Here is a 21,252-nt window from a genome sequence, read left to right as displayed (position 1 = left end):
CCATTCACCGAGCCATATAACAAAACATATACAAATTTTCATCAATAGTCGGAATATGCCACCACAATGAACCATTTGGTAGTCATTTTCTCCATTTGGGTCTTTCCCATCACCTGTAAAAAGTTGATTCATCATCATTAATCGTCATATAGAGAAAAAACCTAATACCAACACACCAGTTTGGGTTTATTAAAAACCATTCAACAATTGACCAGTTCCACATAATAACAGATGTTATTGGAAAAGCCTACGAAAGTAACAAAGTATGCTCAGCCATATTCTTAGATGTAGCGCAAGCCTTCGATAAGGATAAGGGATAGATAAATGCTACCAAAACAACACACCGAACTTCTAAAATCGTACATTACAGCCAGAATGTTTAGAGTAAAACAAGAAGAAGCTTACTCTACAATAAAAGAAGTTAGAGCAGGCATACCACAAGGAAGTGTACTGGGCCAATGCTTTATCTACTTACACATATAATATACCACAAATGGAGAATATTACGATAGCTACGTTTGCTGATGATACTGTGATTATAGCTGTCGACGACAATAGTGAAGAAGTTAAACGACAATAACAACAAGCTTGGTAAATAAAAATTAACGAAAGTAAATCTGTATATGTGCAGTTCACCTACAATCAGACCGTACAAGCACCAATAACATTAAATAACACTATGCATCCATATAGCAACAACGCTAAATATCTCGGAATGAATCTTGATGTAAAACTTCGCTGGAAGGAACATATAAAGAAGAAAAGAAAATAATTGGAATTGAAATATAGGAAAATGTATTGGCTAATTGAAAGAAAATCACAATTATCAGTACATAATAATTGCTATTATATAAGCAAATACTGAAACCTATATGGACATACGGAGTTCAATTATGGGGATGTTCTGCAAAGAGTAACATAAACAAGAAACACATTTTTCAGAATAAAATCCTGAGAAGTATTGTGGGCGCACCCAAATACTACAGGACTCATTACCTACATCGAGACCTTCAGATACCCACAGTCAGCCAAGAAATCAAGAGAATTGCAAGGGGGCATGAAAAAAGACTCCATTCTCATGAGAATATTGAAGTATTGCAGCTTTTGGATACCACCAAAACAGTATGTAGTGTTATATAGTGATGTGCATATAATAAAAAATACAGCAGTGACATGTATGAACATTATTTCACCAGAGACTAAGATGGCCATCAAGCTATGAATTCTGTAATCTAGTCTGCAACGACAAAGAATACTTTGGCTTATCAAAAAGAAAAATTAAAAATAACAAAAATCTCACTGGTATTCATATCGTTATAACTGTGTTTTTTTTTAAACGCAGTATAAACTATCAACGTCATCGGTGCCAAAACCCCCTCTACCCTCGACGTTTACCTGTGTTCGCTTCAATCAGTGACCCACTAACACGTGAATCCCCTCCACGGTCGGTCTAATACCAAACGGATGGTCGGAACTCTTCGACGTTTGAATATATTGTTTCATGTTATACGATCAACAGTCGCGATGCGGGACCACATTCTGAAATATGAAGCAATAACAGGTATCACAACACAACTATCATGTCTATTAAATAGTTAAACAAGTTTCTAATATTTAGACATAGACTGGCCATCGATTGATGAACAATATTTTGACCAAAATTTTGCAATTTAGAAAATTGTCTTCATAGTGAGCTCATTCTAACGAGATTTTTAAAATGTTTGGAATCATTTTCAATCTGATGAAATTAAACCATCACACCAATTTGTTACCATTGCAGTTACTATTACTATGCTACCACTACTGTGGTAGTATTATGGTACCAACAATCTAGTAGTACTACCATTTATTACAGTATAACCACTATGATAGTGCCACTACGGTACTTCACCATATTATAGTACTACCAATATGGTAGTTCCTCTATTTATTACAGTATAAACACTATGGTAATACTACTACGGCACTACCAATCTGGTAATTCTTCTATTTATTACAGTATAACCATTATGGTGGTACTATTACGGTACTACCGCCGTGCTAGTATTATGGTACTACCAATCTGGTAATTCTTCTATTTATTACAGTATAACCATTATGGTGGTACTATTACGGTACTACCGCCGTGCTAGTATTATGGTACTACCAATCTGGTAATTCTTCTATTTATTACAGTATAACCAATATGGTAGTACTACTGCGGTACTACCACCATGCTAGTGTTATGGTACCACCAATCCAGTAGTACTGCTACAGTACTACCATTTGTAAAAATAATACTGTGGTATTACCACTGCAGAATTACTATGGTGGTACCACTAAAACAGTACCACCACTAATATAACACATCTCACACAACTCGAAAAACGACCTCGAAAATCACCGTATTTTCCCGATTTAACTACCTAGTGAAAAACTATTTCCTGAATTAAATAGAAACCAGCTGAAGAAATTTCGACGATTTTCCGGATTATTTCAAAGCATCGAATAATGTTCTTCACAAACGACATAAGTGGCACAACCAAAACAACCTGGTATTCTGATTGTAAAGTACTTGTAAAAGCGTTATAACTTCAATTAAATAAATATCCAATCAATTGTAAATCCATAAAAATTAATTCACAACCCATTAATTTAATTCATATTGAAAATCGCTTGAATCACTTACGATTTCGTTAGTACTGAACCCTCCATAATTACATGCATTAGTGAACCACACGAGAGTTCAAAAGGTGACCGATAACGACGAGGATATGCGATGTCTTGGCGAAAAAAAAACAAAAATCGTCGAACAATTTAATTAAATTTAACCCATAAATGACGATACAAGAGACTAGCGTTATACTGGCGTCTCACTGTTGGTAAACAATGTTATTTTCTGAACGATGATCTGATACCAGACGAAACCAGTCAAATTGATCGGACACTCGATTGAAACGTGACAAAAAATTACCAAGTATCACTAGATTTTCAATAACATAAACAAAAACACCGAAATTTGCCACACACAAGTCGTGATAACAACCCAAGGCAGAACGAAAACGAAGAAGAGTATATTATTTTAAAAATAACCTTCAAAATTAATGTCATGTTATTGACATATGACATCAATATTTGACACAAAAGTTGTTGACTAGTTCTCTATGACATTTCGTTTTTTTTTCCCTGGCCAGGGCCTTCCTGATACATTTTTGAAGTTTACAACTCACACAATACAATTTTACAATATTCCTTAGTTTCCAGTAGCATTTCTCTTCAAATTAGACCAGAAAATTATTAAATAAAGTACCAGAAAGAATATACATGAAATTCGTCACGTCCATTTTGCATTCTAGATCTTCATGGCTCGCATAATTTCAAACCAAGTTAAAAAGCAAGGTTGTCACTGGTGCATAAAATCAACCGCGACCAACAACCGAAACAACGGTCGTACCTGCTCATTGTTGTTATGTTTCCACTCATATCGACGCTGGGATCTCTGTCACGACCAATCTTCGCAACTAACGACAGAAAAAATCGAATATCATGACGGATGAAATAATACAATAATATTTTACATAAAAAAAGATAATTTATTTTTTCATTTTCTATTAGCGTGCTATTCAGATTAGATTCGATATAATATGACAGAGTTTTAATTAATCGATTTATCTTTTAGCAGTACCGCAATTTAATCGAGATAATTAAGCTTTCAAGGAAAAAAATTAGGAACGTCTTATAAAGAAGATTTAATCATGTTTTAATTTAAAAAAAAACTTTACTGAGGTATTGTATGTTTACGTCATTCCTAAGATAGTGGTACTTAATAAACTATTCTGGTACTACTACTGAGGTAGTACTATTTCATTTTTATGGTGGCAGTAGTATTAACAGAACTACGGTATAATTACTGTAACAGTAGTACTATGGTACTACCATCGTGGTAGTACTACTGAAGTAGAAGTACTACAGTATTACCACTATAACAGTACTACTAAAGTAGTATTGCCCGTACAAAAGTACTAGTACAGTGGTACCGCTATACTAGATATTGTAGTGCTACTGTTATATATTGATAATACTTAGTCACCGATTGTAGTACTCATTCAAAGTGTGAAGTAACTTTGTAAGGTGTTACTCTTTCAACACGGAGAATTAACGTTCTATATAGTCGTTAATGTGGTTTACGATTAAGGAAATGTATACATATTTTTCGTTGTCGTGTTATTTAATTATAATATTGAACCCTGAGTGTCGTAGGCCAATTAACAGTGGTATAATGTAATAAACAAAATATTGAGCAATCGAAACGGAATAGATAAGTCGACTGACATTGGACATAACCAGCCATTGTATTCAGCAAATCGCAGTTACAGCGATAGGTAAAAAAGAAATCGACTTTATCGACCACAGGACAATATATCATTTATGGACGTCTTATAGACCTCTTTAGATAACAATTATTTTAACATGTTTTACTATCAGTAACCAGTGTACGAGCGACAAAAATATATATATTTAACTTTTATATTTAGGTCACCACAGAGGTCATTAAAATTGTCAAAATACTCGATAAAAATAGTTAACAAAATCAAACCACTAAAAGTACTACAAAGCAATAGTTAGAATTAAACATTTCTTTCTTGCGTTCGATATAAAGCGATTGTTAGTTGTTAGACATAAAACATAAATAAACCAAATAGTTTACCGTCAAATTCATTTTCAACCTTGCACAGTACTTAAACTGTTAGAAGATAATAACAAGGCCTAAATATTTATTATGTCATGGCAAACTTGAAATGAAATAATAAAGGAACTGTTTTTTACTATTGTTGCCAAATATGAAGTTATAGTTTCGTTATGTATTTAAATATACAAGTTTTATTATGTTATTTAAATTCTGAGCCATGTTTGCTGTTTCTATATATGTGACTGTTAAAATTCCTCAAACTGGACGCAAGACGCCTTTTTTAATATAACGACCATGCACTTTGGAGTAATCAAATTTCATTATGTGTTTAATATGTAATAACTATTTATGTTATTGTATTTTTATAACGCACAATGCACTACGCGCATTTTAATCTATGAGTGTTCATATATGTATAGAGAAGTGGGTAATTATTACGTACAGATGTAGATTTTTTACTTGAATATTGATACATTAATTTTTTTTAATTATAGTACTTTAAAATGTTGGATTATTTAATTCCCACTACTAAATCACCATCAAATTAATTGTTGTTAAGGTGGTAGTGCTAACGTTAAGATGATTTCTAAGTTGTATCATAAGTTATATTAGTATTACCGTAAAAGTGGTAGAAATTGCAGAGGTGGTACTATCACAGTAGTACCACTATACCACTATACATGAGCTAAGTAACTATTATTAAGCAAAAATTATACTACCAAGGTGAATCATACTACCAAACACTAAAATCATGCTACCAAAATAGTGCCGTACATAAAATAAGATGGTACTGCCAAATTAATAGTAGTACTAATAAAATGGTAACTGAAAAGAGTGAAATAGTGCTACTAAGATAATACTTTGAATAAATTGTGAAAGTACTACCTAGGTGGTACTAAGCAAATGGTACTACTGGAGTAATATTGCTAAATCGGTACTACTAATGCAGTCCTAAGTCCTATATGAAAATTGCCAAGGTAGTACTGTAAATAAAATATGAAATAAAGTACCCTCAATGTGGTACTTTAAAAGTAATAATAGTATGAGTAAAATGGTAACTGAGAAGAGTGAAATGGTAGTACTGGGGTAGCGCCTTGAATAAACTAAGAAAATACCACCCAGATGGTACTAAACAAATGGTACTACTGGAGTAATATTTCTCAATGGGTACTACTAATACAGTCCTAAGGTCATGATATGAGAATTGCCAAAAGGTAGTACTGTAAATAAAATAAGAGGGTACCGTCAAGGTGGTACTTTAAAAGTAATAATAGTATGAGTAAAATGGTAGCTGAGAAGAGTGAAATGGTAGTACTGGGATAGTGCCTTGAATAAGAAAATACCACCCCGGTGGTACTAAACACAAATGGTAGTACATAATATAATATATAATATTGCTAAATGGGTCCTACTAAAGCAATACTAAGGAGATATTAATACTATGATACTAATTAATACTAAAGCAATACTATGAAAATTAAATTTATATATTATAAATAATAATAATAGGTATAATAACCATTTTTGTTTCTACGAAGGCACCGAATTATACGTTGATGGTAATAAACGTAGAAACAGGCGAAGTGGTAAAACGGCAATTAACGACCTTGTTTATGATGTCGTCGCAAAACAACAAGATAATGATGAAGATGCAATTTCTAATATCGCCGAACGTTTAATGTAACTGTTAACAAATATTATGAAAATAAGGTACATATACGTTTTGTTTACGACTACCGATAAGAGAAGAGGAGCAAGAAGAGAGATCGACGAGCGAGAAGCAAGATGATTGTAGACTTGGGATGTTATTGGTGCGAATAAAAGCGATAAAAACGACATGTAAGCGGCAGTACTGCGCTAAATTAGAAACGCCCGTCGGCAGGATAACATCCGCTGAACACCGTCGTCGGTACCATTCGAGTGAGACTTAATCGGTAGTGGTGATCATCATGTGGGCACCGTTCCTCAGCATACACGAAGTGAACAACTTGGAAAGCGACCGCTTCATCAAGATCTTCGGCAACATTGTAGAGCATTGCCTGGCGGCTGGAATTGGGATACTAAAACACCGGCCATTCGGTTCTGTTGACGATGTTGAAGCCGCGATAGAAACATATTTGGACGGTCTTCGATGGCAAGGTAATGAAGAGATATAATTTAACAAAAATGTAATTATCACAAGCTCATCATCATAATCCTTGCGGTTGCAAACTAAATTTCAATCAACCACCACTGCTAAAGTTCCATTTTGATAAACCCCCACTGATATTGTATCATCCATTTTCTTGCAGAAAAGGAAAAAATACTCCAGCTTTACCCGGACAGCGTCAGCAGACTGGCCAGCTTCAGTAATTCAATGCTGGAGTTCAACACTCATCAGAAAATCGTCAATAACACCTCGACAAGTTTGAGATTCGAAGAGAAGAAACGTCTCAGGCAGCTGAGCAAAAACTACAAGGAACGACAAGGATTCCCGTTCATATACTGCTCGAAGGATGAAGACATCGATCGAATTTGTTCCGAGATCGAATCCAGACTGCAAAACGACAAACAAAAGGAAATCGAAGTGTCGCTGAAGGAGGTCAAGAAGATATGCAGACAAAGGATTCACGAAATCGTCAAATAAAGCAACATGCACGAAGATATTGAACTATAATCTTCTCGTGAGCAACGTAACAAGATATCTCAAGATTTACTGTTGTAGAAAGGTTACGTCACTTATTACCTGTAGCTTTATGCTTAATGAATACTGTTCGATTATTTGGCGATAATGAAGCGTCTAAATTATACAGTAGTATTATAATGTAATACATCATCAGCTCACTAATCTCATTCGGATACCTGATATTGTATTTTATGTTCCTAAATCTCCTTAAGACTGCTTTTTATATACTTATTCGTAATATCTATATTTTATTTAGTTATAGGGCCTGTTATATTATTATTGTTAACTTACAGGGCATCGATAATTATATCGTATTATCGGCAAATTACAAATGTTTTATGTATATATAAACTTTTATATTACTGGTTAGTTTTTTTCTTTCCAATATCATATTTTTTAATTATAAAAATCTAATAGGCGGTATACATCAAAACAGTCGACAAGTAAAAAGCATATAATAACTGTATAACAAATATATTAAAATATATTAAATTAAAAATAACAAAAAATATATATATTAACCTGAAGAATTTCTTTGATCATTTTATTCGTTATTCCTCGTTGTTCAAGAACAAATTGGGATAGAACCTTAATCCCTCTATTGAGTCATCTCTGCAGCATTTACCGTATTTTTCTGACGTCAGTAGACGTTCCCTGGCCAACGTGATTGATATACCTAATTTACTAGCTAGTTCGTCGGCAGATAGGGAACCGTTGTCTTCAATCTGATTATAAATAAATAAAAATTAGCGCCATGTCTAACTCACATTTGCTTGGTACTACCAAAATTCCCGTGCTTTCCGCGATAGTTCCGCTATCTAACGTATTAAGCTGTAACACTTTGACGCCAGAACTAAACTGAAATAATTTCAATGGTAAACCAAGTGATTCTAATAGTTTGCAAGCATTTAAAATGTCTTCTGGTGATAGTAACTCATAACCTACAAAAGTATTCCTTGGAATATAGTGTTACTTTTAAATCAGTCGCCAGTACCTCTGGCACGATTTATCCTGCAATAAGCATCTGTTAAGGTCATCATACCTCCCATATCTTCAATGTGTTTGTAAAGAAATTCTGAAATCTCATTAGCTAAGCTCCTGTAGTATTGATTATTAGATTTATAAGCGTCTCTAGTAACAGGGTCATCAATACCCAAACTTAACAAATACGACTTAAACTTAACTGTCTCATCTTCAGTAATATCACCTTGTTTCTCCTAAATAATGTAAAATGAATTTTTTGTTTGTAAAGTAATTACAAAAAAGACTTGCCTTAATCTTGGTGGAAATAACATTAGCCATTTTCACCATATCTTTAGCCATGCTCATCAGTTTATTTAAATCCTGAAAGGCGGCGTTCAAAGTTTCATCCTGAGCTTTTTGCTTTTCTTGTAAACTGCGTTCGATACCAACGATACCAGTTCTCAGTTTGATCTGAGGTGCTTGGGGCTTGTCTGGTACTTGTGGGGGAATCTGAACCTCCCAATGACGTACCTGAAGACACTCATTTAATATCCCTAGGACATTGTTACTGTAACCATCCTTGAATGATAGTTTAATGAAATTGTACATGCTATAATGGACAGGTCTCTCATTACTGGTACTGTTGTGCTCGGCCAAATGCAATAAGATTTTTCTAGACCTCTTAAAACTAAATGCGCCAGGAGATTCCTCTTCTATATAAACAATTAATTCGTTCATTAAAGCTAAACAGGTGTCACCCCTGGCTATTGCACCAGGGCGGGCCCATAATATCCTGTGAGTGGTAATAATCAATTCCCCTCCTTCGAAATTCGTTTTCACCTCACCATCATATAATCTAACGTTGTTTTCGCACGCGAGAGTTTTTTCATTGTCAATTAAAAGAGGACTAGCATAATTGAATCGGTTCATATTTCTTAGAGCAAAAATGACAGATATAAATAAACATTAACTAACATAACATAACCTTAAAAATAATATATCTTCTTACATACATTAATTGAAAAGTATCTATCAAAACCATTTGACGGTACGTGATGTTGTCAGTTGTTCGATATTAACTATAGATTTTATTAATAACCAATAGGAGTCAGATGAATGTTCTTTGGTTTGGATAAATTGGTAATGACAAAAAACACTAATATAATCAATTAAGCTGTTTAAATAGTCCATTAATAATCACAGTCCTTGCTAATTTCTGGCTTAAAAAAATTATCTCGGTTATTTCAATTTTTGACAATCTAAATGTATCTTTAAAGTTTGAAATACAACCTGGCAACATTGGGAAAGCAAACAAGGTTTTCTTTAATATTTTGGTGGCTGAAACACTTCGTTAAACGGTTAGCTTAGTCTGTTGTCATTACTTATCTAACTTGTCCTAAACTCTCTTCTTAAAAATTGTGCACAAGCCATTATCATTTACTATTCAACGAAGATGACAAAGGAATGCAACCTTATGACAATCAGGGGTGTGCAACTACAATGCTAAGTGGTGGGGCAAAATCTTGTTTAGTCCAATCATTGGTGGCGCTGACAACGTGAATTTGATTGGTTAGTTTAAAAATATTATATAGAATCCTGTAAGGAAAATAATATGCTTTGATTGGTCAGCCATTTCACGTGACTATTTTATGACGTCACATTCGCTGGCCAATAATATTTGAATGAAAATCGAATTTAATTTAAAAAACTAATTTATTAAAATAAAATCCTATACAAATATACATAAATGTAAATAATATAAATAATAATAAAAAACAACAGAAATATACATAATTGCAAAAAGCAAAAATAAATAAACTACAAAAATGTAAATAAAAAAAATTAAAAGCCCCATACTCCAGACAAAATAATTAAAATACTCTTCTATAACGCCTGCTCCCTTTTTCGTATTTGTTTAGTGCCATCAATTTTATAGGATCTATTAGAGTTCTATCTTGTATTTGTGCTATACTGAAGGTAAACTTTAAGTCCTTCCCTGTTAATATTGAATTAACTTGTTTAACCCAAAAATACAATGAACATTTGACAATAAGATTTAAAATGTGGTCTTCAAAATCGCTATGGACTGGGCAGTTGAAACGTTTAAAATTTATGTGTTTTTTTAAGACATCTCTCAGAATAACAGATATGCTATTTTTATGACAAAATCTAGGTATTAAATAAAAGAGATAGCTTAAAGATCTACAAACAGTATAGTAAAACAGTCTTGATGGAGTTGTTAATTTGGGTCTACGCGGCTGCATCGCTTCTATAAAATCAGTATCGAGTTTTTGATCTGTGGAACTACTTAATGTAGAATGTAGACAGATATTGCACGTTGTCTTTTTTCTCAGAAGTTTTATCAAATAGCCTGAAATATAGACTAACGTGCAACGTTCCACTCTTGTTTTCCTCAGAGCAAAGTTCTCTGGAACTGAAAATATAGACTCAACTGGTGATTCTACAACCTCTGGTGATGCTACATCTCCAGTTAAAAAATAATGTAAGTTATCTAAAGCGCCAACATGTTCATCTTCTTCACAATTTGCTCCGGGCGAATGATGTGAAAAAAATGAAGTGATGATAAGTGCTTTAAAAGATTTCTCAAACATACTAGGCGAAGGATGTATGTTTCTAACTCCATGACTTCTAATAGATCCAAAAAAATTTTCTAAGGAATCTTGGTTAAGATTCCTTAAACAAATGTGATTATTTTTAAATTTAGACAAAACTGATTTCTTTAAGGAAATAAATCCCCTTAAAGTAGCAATTAAGTTTTTGATTGATGGCACAGTAACAAATACTTTCTTAACAGGGCAATAAAATTTGGCACTGTTTAAACACATAATAGCTCTACTCCAAAATTCCTCATGTGGTGAGCTTAAGGATAAGGCTTCAAGGAGAGGCTTGAATTCTGGCGCTGTTTTGCTGCTGGAATTGCAACTATCGAATAAACTATCCAAAAAGGCTATAACAGCACCTGTTTGTTCAGCATCGTTCGGAAGATTATCTTCTGAAAACAAGACAAAATTATAATTATTATTAATACATGATATATTTCAGCATACTTACTCCACTTTGAGAAAGTCACCAAATGTGAGGCCACTGTATAGCTGAACACTTGTGTACAAATCTTGACTTTCATCTTGTTTATTTTGCCTGGAATTACATGTTGTTCTGTTAATCTTGGGCATATCCTCATAGGCGCATCTCTATCGATGTAGTACAGATCTATAATATGCTCCCATTTTGCAATGTTTAGTTTGTTATCAAGTTTAATGTATAAATTTTTTTTTAACAAATTGTTCCGAATTCCTTTAAATAAATGAGGGATATCGTAAAGTGGAATTATCTTTTCCCCATTTACTTGAAATTCAGAACAACTTCTTGACTGGGTCAGCAAACTATTAATGGCAGCCTGATTAGCAGACCCTTGGTCGCAAACTGTGCAAAGGACCTTTAAACCTATCTCCCGACATTTTCCAATAACTTTAACAATCAAATGTTTTAATAATGTCGATTTAATTGGTCCTTTTGAATATGTGAAGGAGATAGGTTGTTTCCATTTTCTAAATAATCCTTTCACCATAAACACATTTACATAGTCTGCTATGGCTGCCCTTTTATAGCTCCCTGTATTCTCCAAGCCATCGATACAGTCTTCTTTAATATTATATTGCAAATTGGGAGCCAGGCTCATCTCGTCAAACATCACAATACAGGATCTATTTGCTCATTTAGCCCTGCTCGCATTGGGATTTGCCTAAGCAATGCTAAACAAGTACTCTTTGAGGGAAAAGCAAATATTTTTGACAATAATTTATAGGTCTTGCCGCTTGATTTTAAAAGAGCAATAGCAAAAACTTTTTCCTGAATTGTGAAACGTCTAGATTTAGGTGTCTTCGGTTGATTTGCCAATTGAGAAAAAAAGAAATCTACTGTTGGCTTATTAACATGTTCAAATAAGTTTTTTAGTAATTCTGCACGCAAACTTGAACTAATATTTGCAAATCTGCTTTTGAATGAGGCAACTAATCTCTTATTTCTTGTGACATGTTTATAAGACGTTACTACTTTGTTATAAATATCTTTAACTTCATCTGACAAATATGTTTGACGAGAGGAACCAAATTTCCTTATAATGCCACTGTAGCTTTTACGTGCTAAAAAAAAGCCCTAGTATTAACTATACAAATTATGTATCAAAAGTATTACCTTTTCGTGGAGTTTCTTTTATTGAACATTGCGATTGTTGTTCTAAAAAGTTAAAGATGTGTATAAGAACTACAAATATTTTAAAGATATTCTAAAATTAAATGGTTTTTATTAGTACCTTCTGGCAAGACTTCTTTATTTGGAGATATCACATTGACAGCACTCGAACAACTTGGAAGATTATTTAAATTAATGTTCTCATTGTTACCATTAACGTCTTTATAAATAAGTTGACTTTCTGTAAACAAACAATAAATAAACAAACATATAATAGATATATAGATAATTTTATATGTACCTGATAAAAACAATGTTGGATATGCATTTGCCCTAATACCTGTTCGTGAAGGAAGGGTTACCCTAAATTCTTCACTAAAATGTCTGTGACACACACGATGCCGGTGGTATATTTGCATTGTGGTTAATCCAGATAGTTTACTACTATTAACTTGATCGATCCATTTTTGGAAAAGAGCGGGATCATTCTTCGGGAACCGATGTCTGATTTCGGTAGTAGATTTACACCCAGGTACACTGCATCTTTTACTACACGGATGCATAGTAATAAATTTTTATATTACTCAATAACAATTAATGTAAAACAGAATATATAAACAACGTGAAACGAAGTTATCTTGACTTTAACAAACACCTAAACTTCAAACAACAATGGATGCCCGAAAATGATGGCCTCGCACAATTTGACCGAACCAATCACATTCCGTTTTAGTGGCGGTTCCAACAATTTAAAAACTAGCCAATCACAATTTGCGATCGCAGCGCTAAGGTTGATTGGACTAAACAAAACATTTCCCCAAGGTCGCCTATACCGTGAAATTTCTATTTTTTCTATGATGACAATGTAAAAAAAACAATTACTTTTTCCAGAAATGACTGATTTTAAAAATACGGATAAAAATGTAGAAATATGCCGGTTATGTTTGGGATTGACTGTTACAAAAATGAGTATATTCACTGATGATTTTGCGAAAATGTTAGAAATTCTCACTTCGTTGAAAGTAAAAAGGGCTGGGTGTTGATACATTTAAATGTAATAGTCCTTGTTTTTAGGTAAAACCTGACGATAATTTACCCAAGATATCCTGTTTGAAATGTGCTAAAGATGTGAAATCAGCTTTTCTTGTAAGGAGAAGAATAATCCAGTCATACAGGTCATTTAACAATAAATTAAATAGACTAGAACTTCTTTTTGATAACAGTTCTCCTTCTGATAAACAGTTAAAGAATTTTAATGCAGATGGAGGGACGAACAACACTCATTACACAGCCAAGCAATCAAATGAAAAGGATGAAACTGAAAATGAATACTGTGATATGGATAGTCCTGAGGAGCTAGTTAACAATACCCCACTAGAAAACATTGCTCCTACACTAAACGTTATTATAAAAACTGAAGTAGAAAAAGACCCAAATATTTTTCTAGAGAAACCAGATGGTACTGAAGTTAAGGCAAATGATCTTACTAAACTAAAATTATTACAAACAAAACAGAAAATGAATGCCTGGAAATCAATGAACATGAAACACCAGATTCAGGTTTTAAGGTGGATGGAAAAGAAGAAAGCCAACACCAAGAACATCACTTCACAGTTGGCTACTGTCCCCCCAAAGAAAAGGGAACCCCTGAAAATGTATTGTGGTATTTGCCAGATTAAGTTTACAAATAAAATTGCCTTCAAAAACCACATGACCAGACACAAACACAAGACATGCCCTGTGTGTGATAAACAGATTCGTAGCACTTATCTGAAGAAACATATGGCACTACATGAGCAGACACCCGTGATATGTGAGGTCTGCGGTCAAACTTGTAAGAATGCATGCAGTTTGAGGATGCACTTTTTCTATTATCACAAGAATCCTAGTTTTTGTGTTTGTGAGGATTGTGGCAGGTCTTTTAGAACCAAAACGAAACTGTTGTATCACCAAAGGAAAGATCATACAAAGGAGAGAAACTATAAGTGTGAGACCTGTGGTAAATCATTCTTTTTAAAGAGTAAGTACTAGTAGTATATATATATATATATATATATATATATATAAGAGTTGTTTATAATGTTTTACCATATTCCAGTATACTTAACGAAACACATTAATATGAAACACATGAAGCTGCGCCCCCATATTTGTGAATATTGCGGGAAAGGATTCTCCGGTAGACACGCGCTAAGAACTCACGTCCGCCAGCATACAAATGAAGCGCCATATCACTGTAATCTTTGTGGGGAAAGGTTCAAGCAAAGAGTATCACTACGCGGCCATCTTAAGAGCAGACACAGCGTTGAAGAAGAAAACACGGTATTTTGCGACACTTGTGGGAAAGGTTTTGCGTCAGATGTAGCTCTGGATGTACACTCTCGTTTACACTCGGAAATCAAGTGCCCTTGGTGTACAGACACATTTGCTGATAAAAATTATCTAGAACAGCATATTAATACCATGCATCAGAATATACCAAATAATGTAGTGGAGGATGGTGGTCTAAAATGGATAAATCTGTGAATTTAATTTAAGAATAAAACTAAAATGTGTTTATAGCTTTAAATCGTTTTCTTAAATTTTGTTTTGAGAATATATGTGATCAAAATTATTTTCTAGATTACGAACAATTTTTACAAAAAATGGCTTGATCTTTAATTTGAAGGGTATGGTAACATTAATACATTTTTATAACCAATATAAAAAAATTAGTGTTAAAATATACAATTGTCAAAAAAAAATATTTTGAGGATGAAGCTAATATTACTTTCCCATTTTGACAGGCGCTAACTTCAAGTCGATGTCAATATAATAGATAATACAATGTTATTTGGATCAGCTGTTTTAGCCTAGCTTGGTCTTTCTCGATGGAATCATTTTTCAGGAAAAAACAAACTCAAAAATGTCAACTGTATATAAATGCAGACTATGTCTGAACACTACAACAAAAAAAGTGAACATTTTTAAAGATGACTATCCTAAAATGATCGAATTACTCAGTGGTCTGAAGGTAAATAACCTCGCCAGTATTTGATGCTCCCATTAAGTCCGTGCCTTTTCAGGTTGATCCTAACGATGGTTTGTTGAAAAATTCGTGTTTAGACTGTGCGAAAGATGTAAAGTTTTGTATGTCCGTGAGGAAACAGATTTTGAGTTCACACAAGACTTTAATAGAGGAGTTTTTGAAAGGCCATCGTTCGAATAGCTCGCCAACTGTGACGTCTAAAATAAATAAACTGGTGAAGAAGGTCGAAAAACCGACTAAAAGTGTGAAAGACGATATTCCATTAAGTAGTGATGAAGAAGAGAATAATTTTGATGAGTTCAGTGATAACACCGATCCAGAGCCAGATGGTAATCCAAAGCCGGAAGCAACAGTAGGGAAAAATGACTCTAGTGGTACTATAATAGAGGAGATTACTATCATTCATGAAACTCTGTCCCCAGATATGAAAAGTGAGCCAGTAGAAAAAGAAAACATCAAGACGGAGCCTGTTGAAGGTCAACACATGTTACATTCAGTGAAGGTCGAGTCTCAAGCCCACACAAGATTATCTGCATGTAAACTGATGAAGAAAAGAAACATGTTGGCAGCTAGTAATAAGATTTTGAATCAACAAAAGTCACTAAATGACCGTAGGTATTGTAATGTGATATTCATTCGGAAATCCAGAAGGGAGAAATTGGAGAAACAAAAAAACAAACTGATATCTCCCAAAAGGGATAAAATAGAATCTGAAGAAAATGTGATCATTAAAAATGGTAAAAAGTACGCTGCTTGTGAGATCTGTAAGAGGGAGGTGAAGAAACACTATATGAAACATCATTTATCCACCCACTTTCCCAAACACTTTACCTGTGATGTATGTGGCGCCACCACTAGGAATATTCGGGGTTTAAGGTATCACAAGTTATACTGGCACTCCTCCAAGCTCGATTATATCTGTGATAAATGTGGAAAAAAATACCGGTCGAAACACGCATTGGATTTGCACGACAAAAAGGAGCATGGGGGAGTTCGCGATTTAGAATGTAACATATGCGGTAAAAAATTCTTTCAGAAAAGTAAGTACATCAACAAACAGTGAAACTTACCTCTAAGTAATCTTTGATTTTAACAGTGCATTTAAAACGTCATGTCGACGGCATTCATAAAAAACTACGTCCGCACAAATGCGAGTACTGCGGAAAGGACTTCAGCAAAAGAACGCATCTAGTGACCCACTGGCGGACGCATACCAACGAAACGCCGTACGGTTGTGACATGTGCGGCGACCGATTCAAACTGAAACTGTCACTGAAAAATCATCTTAAACGCGTACACAACTTCGAGGAAGAGGAGAAGGTCTTTTGCGACGTCTGCAAGAGAGGATTTGCGTCGGAACAGGGTTTACGCGCTCATATTAATTCCAGGGTGCATGAAGGTCAGAAATGTCAGTATTGCTCGGAAGTTTTCACCGATGAATATATGAAAAATCATTTGCGGGATGTACACGGCGTCGGATTGGTCCCTGATAGTATAGTGAATATGTATTAATGACGTAATTTAAGACAAGTCTTAGATTCTCGTCCTCGACAGGACTCTAAATGAACACAACATCGAAATCTTCAAGAGTCTAACATTTGATAGACCGACTCTATTAGATATTGTTACTTTTAAATCTCTACGAAAATAAATTCAAATTGGATGTTATTGTTTTTTTCTTGACTTGGGGTTTTACTGGTTGCCTAACATAAATTAAGCAAATTGTTGAAAAATTTTTATAACGACTAACTTCAGAGTTGTTATGAAAATCGTTAACAAATAAATCCTCCAGAATAAACGAGAAAAATGGATATTTTGTACAGATGTAGATTGTGTCTAAGACACTGTCCGAATAAAATCGATGTCTTCAAAGACGACTTTCCGAAAATGATCGAAATTTTGACGGGTATTTTGGTACATTATGAAATATAACTTTTTTTATATACCGCAGTGTTATTTGCCTGTTTTTAGGTGGAACCTTACGAGACATTTCCTACAACTTCATGCCTGGACTGTGCTAGGAGTGTTAAATTGGCTTTAAAAGTCAGAAAACAAATCATTAGATCTCATAAAGTATTAATAGAGGAGTTTTTGATAAAAAGCAAATCAGTTAACAATACTGTATTAAATAGTAAAAAAGAATTAGGGAAAAAGAATGTTTTAAGTAATAAAACTGTTGATATTGTGAGTAAAAATAAAGAAAACGCAAGCCTTACGGAGCTTTTATCATGTGATGTTCATAAACCATATTGTAATGATTCGGATCAAAATCTTCCAAGTCCAGTATCTGATGCAGGTAATTAATAATAAATATAATTATCCTGTTGTTCAATTGTAACATTTCAGAAAAGGATGAATTTAATAATGAAACAAATGATACTGTTTTTTTTATCAAAAAGTCAGAGTCCACCACAGTCATAAAAAATGCTCCAGATACAGTTGTACGAATTAAAAGGAAACCAAGACCAAAATGTCCCACCAAAAGGGTTACCTGCACCATTTGCGATAAAGAGGTACAAAGTTACTGGCTTCAAAAGCACATGGAAACTCACTCCTTCAATCCAGTGACCTGTGAATTTTGCGGATTAGTTTCCAAAAGTTCTACAGCCCTGAGACATCATGTGTTTTACTATCACAAGAGTGCCCCTGATGAATATATGTGTGATCAGTGTGGCAGGTATTTTCGTTCCAAATACAGACTAAATCTGCACAAGAAAAAGGAACATGGTGGTACCAAGGATTTTGAATGTACTACTTGTGGGAAAAGGTTCTTCGAGAGAAGTAAGTGATTTGATCAAATGGATGTGTTTCATGTTATTATATTATATTATTCTTTCAGTGCATTTGAAACGCCATATCGATAAGACTCACAAAAACATTAGGCCGTACGAGTGCATTTTTTGCGGCAAGAGCTTCAAGTCCATCAACCACATCAGGGTTCACGAGAGAATCCACTCTAAAGAGTCACCATACACCTGTCATATCTGTGCGGAGAGTTTTAAGATGAAGTTGACGCTGAGATCGCATTTGAGAAGCGTACACAACATACAAGAAGAAGAGAAAGTATTCTGTGATATCTGTAAGAGAGGTTTCGCATCGGAGGTGGCTCTGAAGGCACACGTCAATTCTCGGATACACGAGACGGAAAAATGCCAGTACTGTTCTGAGATGTTCACCACGGAATATATGGTTAATCACTTGAAGGACATACACGGAGTCAATTCATAGTATTAGCTGACATTTAATATAACAAATATACCGTTGTTTTTATTTAATGAGTTTTATTTAGCTTTTACCCTTGTCTGTATGTTGAGTTGCCTATTGGATAGATTTTAATTAATAGAGAATGAGGAACTCAATATATTTTTTAACTTTATATATTATACTTCAATTCACAGAGCTTCTATTAAGAGTGCTATTAAATATAGCAAATATTTCTTAACAGTACAAATAATATATTAAATATCTCTTTTATTTTACTGTAGATGCCTTTAATTGTTTTTGGTTTTTCTTAGTTTGGATTGCTAATATTACCTCTATTTTGGATCATATATCTAATTGCTTGCAAAGTGTATCAATACATCTATTTTTTCATGACATTGTTTAAAATTTTTGGATATTTCTACTACTTTATTTCATATACCTATATAAATAGTAAATTTTTATGTAAAAGTTATTAAAATATATTATTCCGTGTATATTTAGTTGCCTGCAATTTAGTTAATCTTATCTTGAAAATTATTGATTTTACCTTATGATGTCATTGTATGTTTGGTTGCATAAACAACAGATAGTTTTTCAATTTTAATCGAAATATTGTCATAATTATATTAGAACTGAAAATTGATTAAAAACACAGTTTTAATTTTACTTTATTACTTAATTAATTAAATAATTCGTTAATATTTTCTAGAATTTTTATGCTAACTTCTCGTTTATTTACCTGTTTTGACATATTAAAAATATACCACCTATTATCTCTAACATGTAGTTTTTATTGTTGAACAATCTCTGTAATACCTTTGTAGGTTTCAGCACTGCTAATATGAACAACTTAAAGTGCAGATTGTGTTTGGAAGATTCCGACAAATATGTGCAAATTTTTGTTGAAGATTTTCCAAAGATGATTGAACTGTTGAGCGGTTTAAAGGTACTGTTAACATATTGCTATTGTTCTAAATTAAGTATATATTTACCGTAGATCGAACCTAACGATGGTTTACCGACTGTTGCTTGTTTACAATGCCATCAAGAAGTAAAATCAGCTATGCTGACAAGGTACCAAATCATACACTCGTACAAAGTTTTGCTGGAGGAGTACCACACTAACAAAGTTGAAGAAAAAAAAACTGAAGTACTACCGATAAAAGAGGAGGATGATAACCACAGCACTATATCTACAGTGTTGCAAGAAAACACCCAATTATCCAACCAGGTGGCCAGCAATAATATTTCCATAGATAAAAGTGAGAATGAACACAGTAATTCATCAGAAAGATGTGATAATCCTGATGATAAAATATTATTAAGAAACTCAGAAGACGCTGTTAATGATGATGGTTCCAACACCTCAGACCAGCAACAGTTCAAGAGACTAATAAAAAAAATACATAGCAAAGATCGGCCCAACGTTAAGTTTACCAGAAAAAGTAAGACATTCAAAAACATCAAGCCTCAGGATAAGATCCAGTTTAAGAAGAAATGTTCATCGAATAGTAAAGGTACAGATGCATTTAACATCATTAAACCAGAGCATGTGGAATTCCTGAGGACTTTGGGGAAAAAGGACAGGGCTTCATGTCCCATTTGTTCTAAAGAAATGTACGGTATGAACATGAAGAACCACTTGATAACACATAATTATGACCCAGTGATTTGTAGTATCTGTGGTAAAGCATCCAAAAATGCTCAGGTATGAATTTTGATGGAGAAAAACCTATTTTTAGTCTGTTATTTGCAGGCTTTACAAGATCACGTTAACTATTATCACAAGACAACTCCGGACCGGTTTGTGTGTGATAAATGCGGCAGGGGGTTCAGGGTGAAATGTGCCCTGGATAAACACGAAAAGAAAGAGCACGGGAACGGAGAAAAGGACTTCGAGTGTACCGTTTGCGGCAAGAAATTCTTCGAGAAGAGTCGGTAAATATTTCCCGTGTCCTCGTCACTTATCATCACCGTCCTTATTTCCAGCGCACTTGAAAAATCACGTCGACATAACTCACAACAAAATACGGCCGTTTAAGTGCGAACATTGCGGAAAGGACTTCGGCAGACGGACTCAGTTTGTCACCCACCAGTTGGTCCACACGAAAGAGAACCGATATCACTGCCAGGTGTGCGGGAAGGGCTTCAAGATCAAGCAAACCATGCAGACGCACTTGAAGGGCGTGCACGGCATCGAGGAACAGAAGACGATCTTCTGCAAGCTGTGCGAGAAAGGGTTCTCGTCCCCGCAGGGCCTGCGAGCGCACATCAACTCCAGGGTACACGGGTTGGAAAAGTGCAAGCACTGTTCTGAGTACATCACCTTGGAGTATAAACAGGTACATCTACGGGACACTCACCGGATAGAGAGCGACGATACTTAGCGTACCCTATATCTTAAAACTGTACAGTGCAATAACTATAATGAGATGTACGTTGTTTCCTTTTTTTATTAGGTTTTTGTTAAATAAAAAATATCCGATTAAAATCACTCGGCTTTCATTTAAT

General features: G+C 34.2%; 5 protein-coding genes across 5 annotated transcripts; 4 read left to right on the top strand and 1 right to left on the bottom strand.

The window, feature by feature from the left end:
* The first annotated feature begins 6,512 nt into the window (after window positions 1–6,512).
* LOC143205036 (2-oxo-4-hydroxy-4-carboxy-5-ureidoimidazoline decarboxylase) lies at window positions 6,513–7,701 on the top strand. The gene is made up of 2 exons (XM_076418032.1): window positions 6,513–6,808; window positions 6,961–7,701. Exons 1-2 carry the CDS (start codon window positions 6,619–6,621, stop codon window positions 7,293–7,295), a joined length of 525 nt encoding a protein of 174 aa, XP_076274147.1. The 5' UTR covers window positions 6,513–6,618; the 3' UTR covers window positions 7,296–7,701.
* A 91-nt stretch (window positions 7,702–7,792) lies between these two features.
* On the bottom strand, window positions 7,793–9,289 carry Vps36 (Vacuolar protein sorting 36). Its single transcript, XM_076418018.1, has 4 exons — window positions 8,607–9,289; window positions 8,329–8,551; window positions 8,118–8,275; window positions 7,793–8,059 (listed from the first exon to the last, which is right to left on the bottom strand). Exons 1-4 carry the CDS (start codon window positions 9,225–9,227, stop codon window positions 7,886–7,888), a joined length of 1,176 nt encoding a protein of 391 aa, XP_076274133.1. The 5' UTR covers window positions 9,228–9,289; the 3' UTR covers window positions 7,793–7,885.
* A 4,061-nt stretch (window positions 9,290–13,350) lies between these two features.
* LOC143205021 (uncharacterized) lies at window positions 13,351–15,070 on the top strand. The gene is made up of 3 exons (XM_076418012.1): window positions 13,351–13,531; window positions 13,584–14,529; window positions 14,608–15,070. Exons 1-3 carry the CDS (start codon window positions 13,403–13,405, stop codon window positions 15,033–15,035), a joined length of 1,503 nt encoding a protein of 500 aa, XP_076274127.1. The 5' UTR covers window positions 13,351–13,402; the 3' UTR covers window positions 15,036–15,070.
* A 255-nt stretch (window positions 15,071–15,325) lies between these two features.
* Window positions 15,326–18,807, top strand: LOC143204970 (uncharacterized). The gene is made up of 7 exons (XM_076417928.1): window positions 15,326–15,522; window positions 15,575–16,577; window positions 16,634–17,046; window positions 17,335–17,451; window positions 17,509–17,833; window positions 17,884–18,318; window positions 18,377–18,807. Exons 1-7 carry the CDS (start codon window positions 15,415–15,417, stop codon window positions 18,763–18,765), a joined length of 2,790 nt encoding a protein of 929 aa, XP_076274043.1. The 5' UTR covers window positions 15,326–15,414; the 3' UTR covers window positions 18,766–18,807.
* A 521-nt stretch (window positions 18,808–19,328) lies between these two features.
* LOC143205226 (uncharacterized) lies at window positions 19,329–21,232 on the top strand. Its single transcript, XM_076418376.1, has 4 exons — window positions 19,329–19,687; window positions 19,739–20,449; window positions 20,498–20,675; window positions 20,731–21,232. Exons 1-4 carry the CDS (start codon window positions 19,583–19,585, stop codon window positions 21,126–21,128), a joined length of 1,392 nt encoding a protein of 463 aa, XP_076274491.1. The 5' UTR covers window positions 19,329–19,582; the 3' UTR covers window positions 21,129–21,232.
* Window positions 21,233–21,252: the final 20 nt, after the last annotated feature.

Source organism: Rhynchophorus ferrugineus, unplaced genomic scaffold, assembly GCF_030347505.1.
Source record: "Rhynchophorus ferrugineus isolate W39M unplaced genomic scaffold, kcgeb_rfMv2 rfM11, whole genome shotgun sequence".
In the NCBI taxonomy this organism is placed as follows: Eukaryota; Metazoa; Arthropoda; class Insecta; order Coleoptera; family Curculionidae; genus Rhynchophorus; species Rhynchophorus ferrugineus.
Note: the sequence above shows the minus strand (reverse complement) of the source record. Positions and strands in the feature narration are given on the sequence as shown.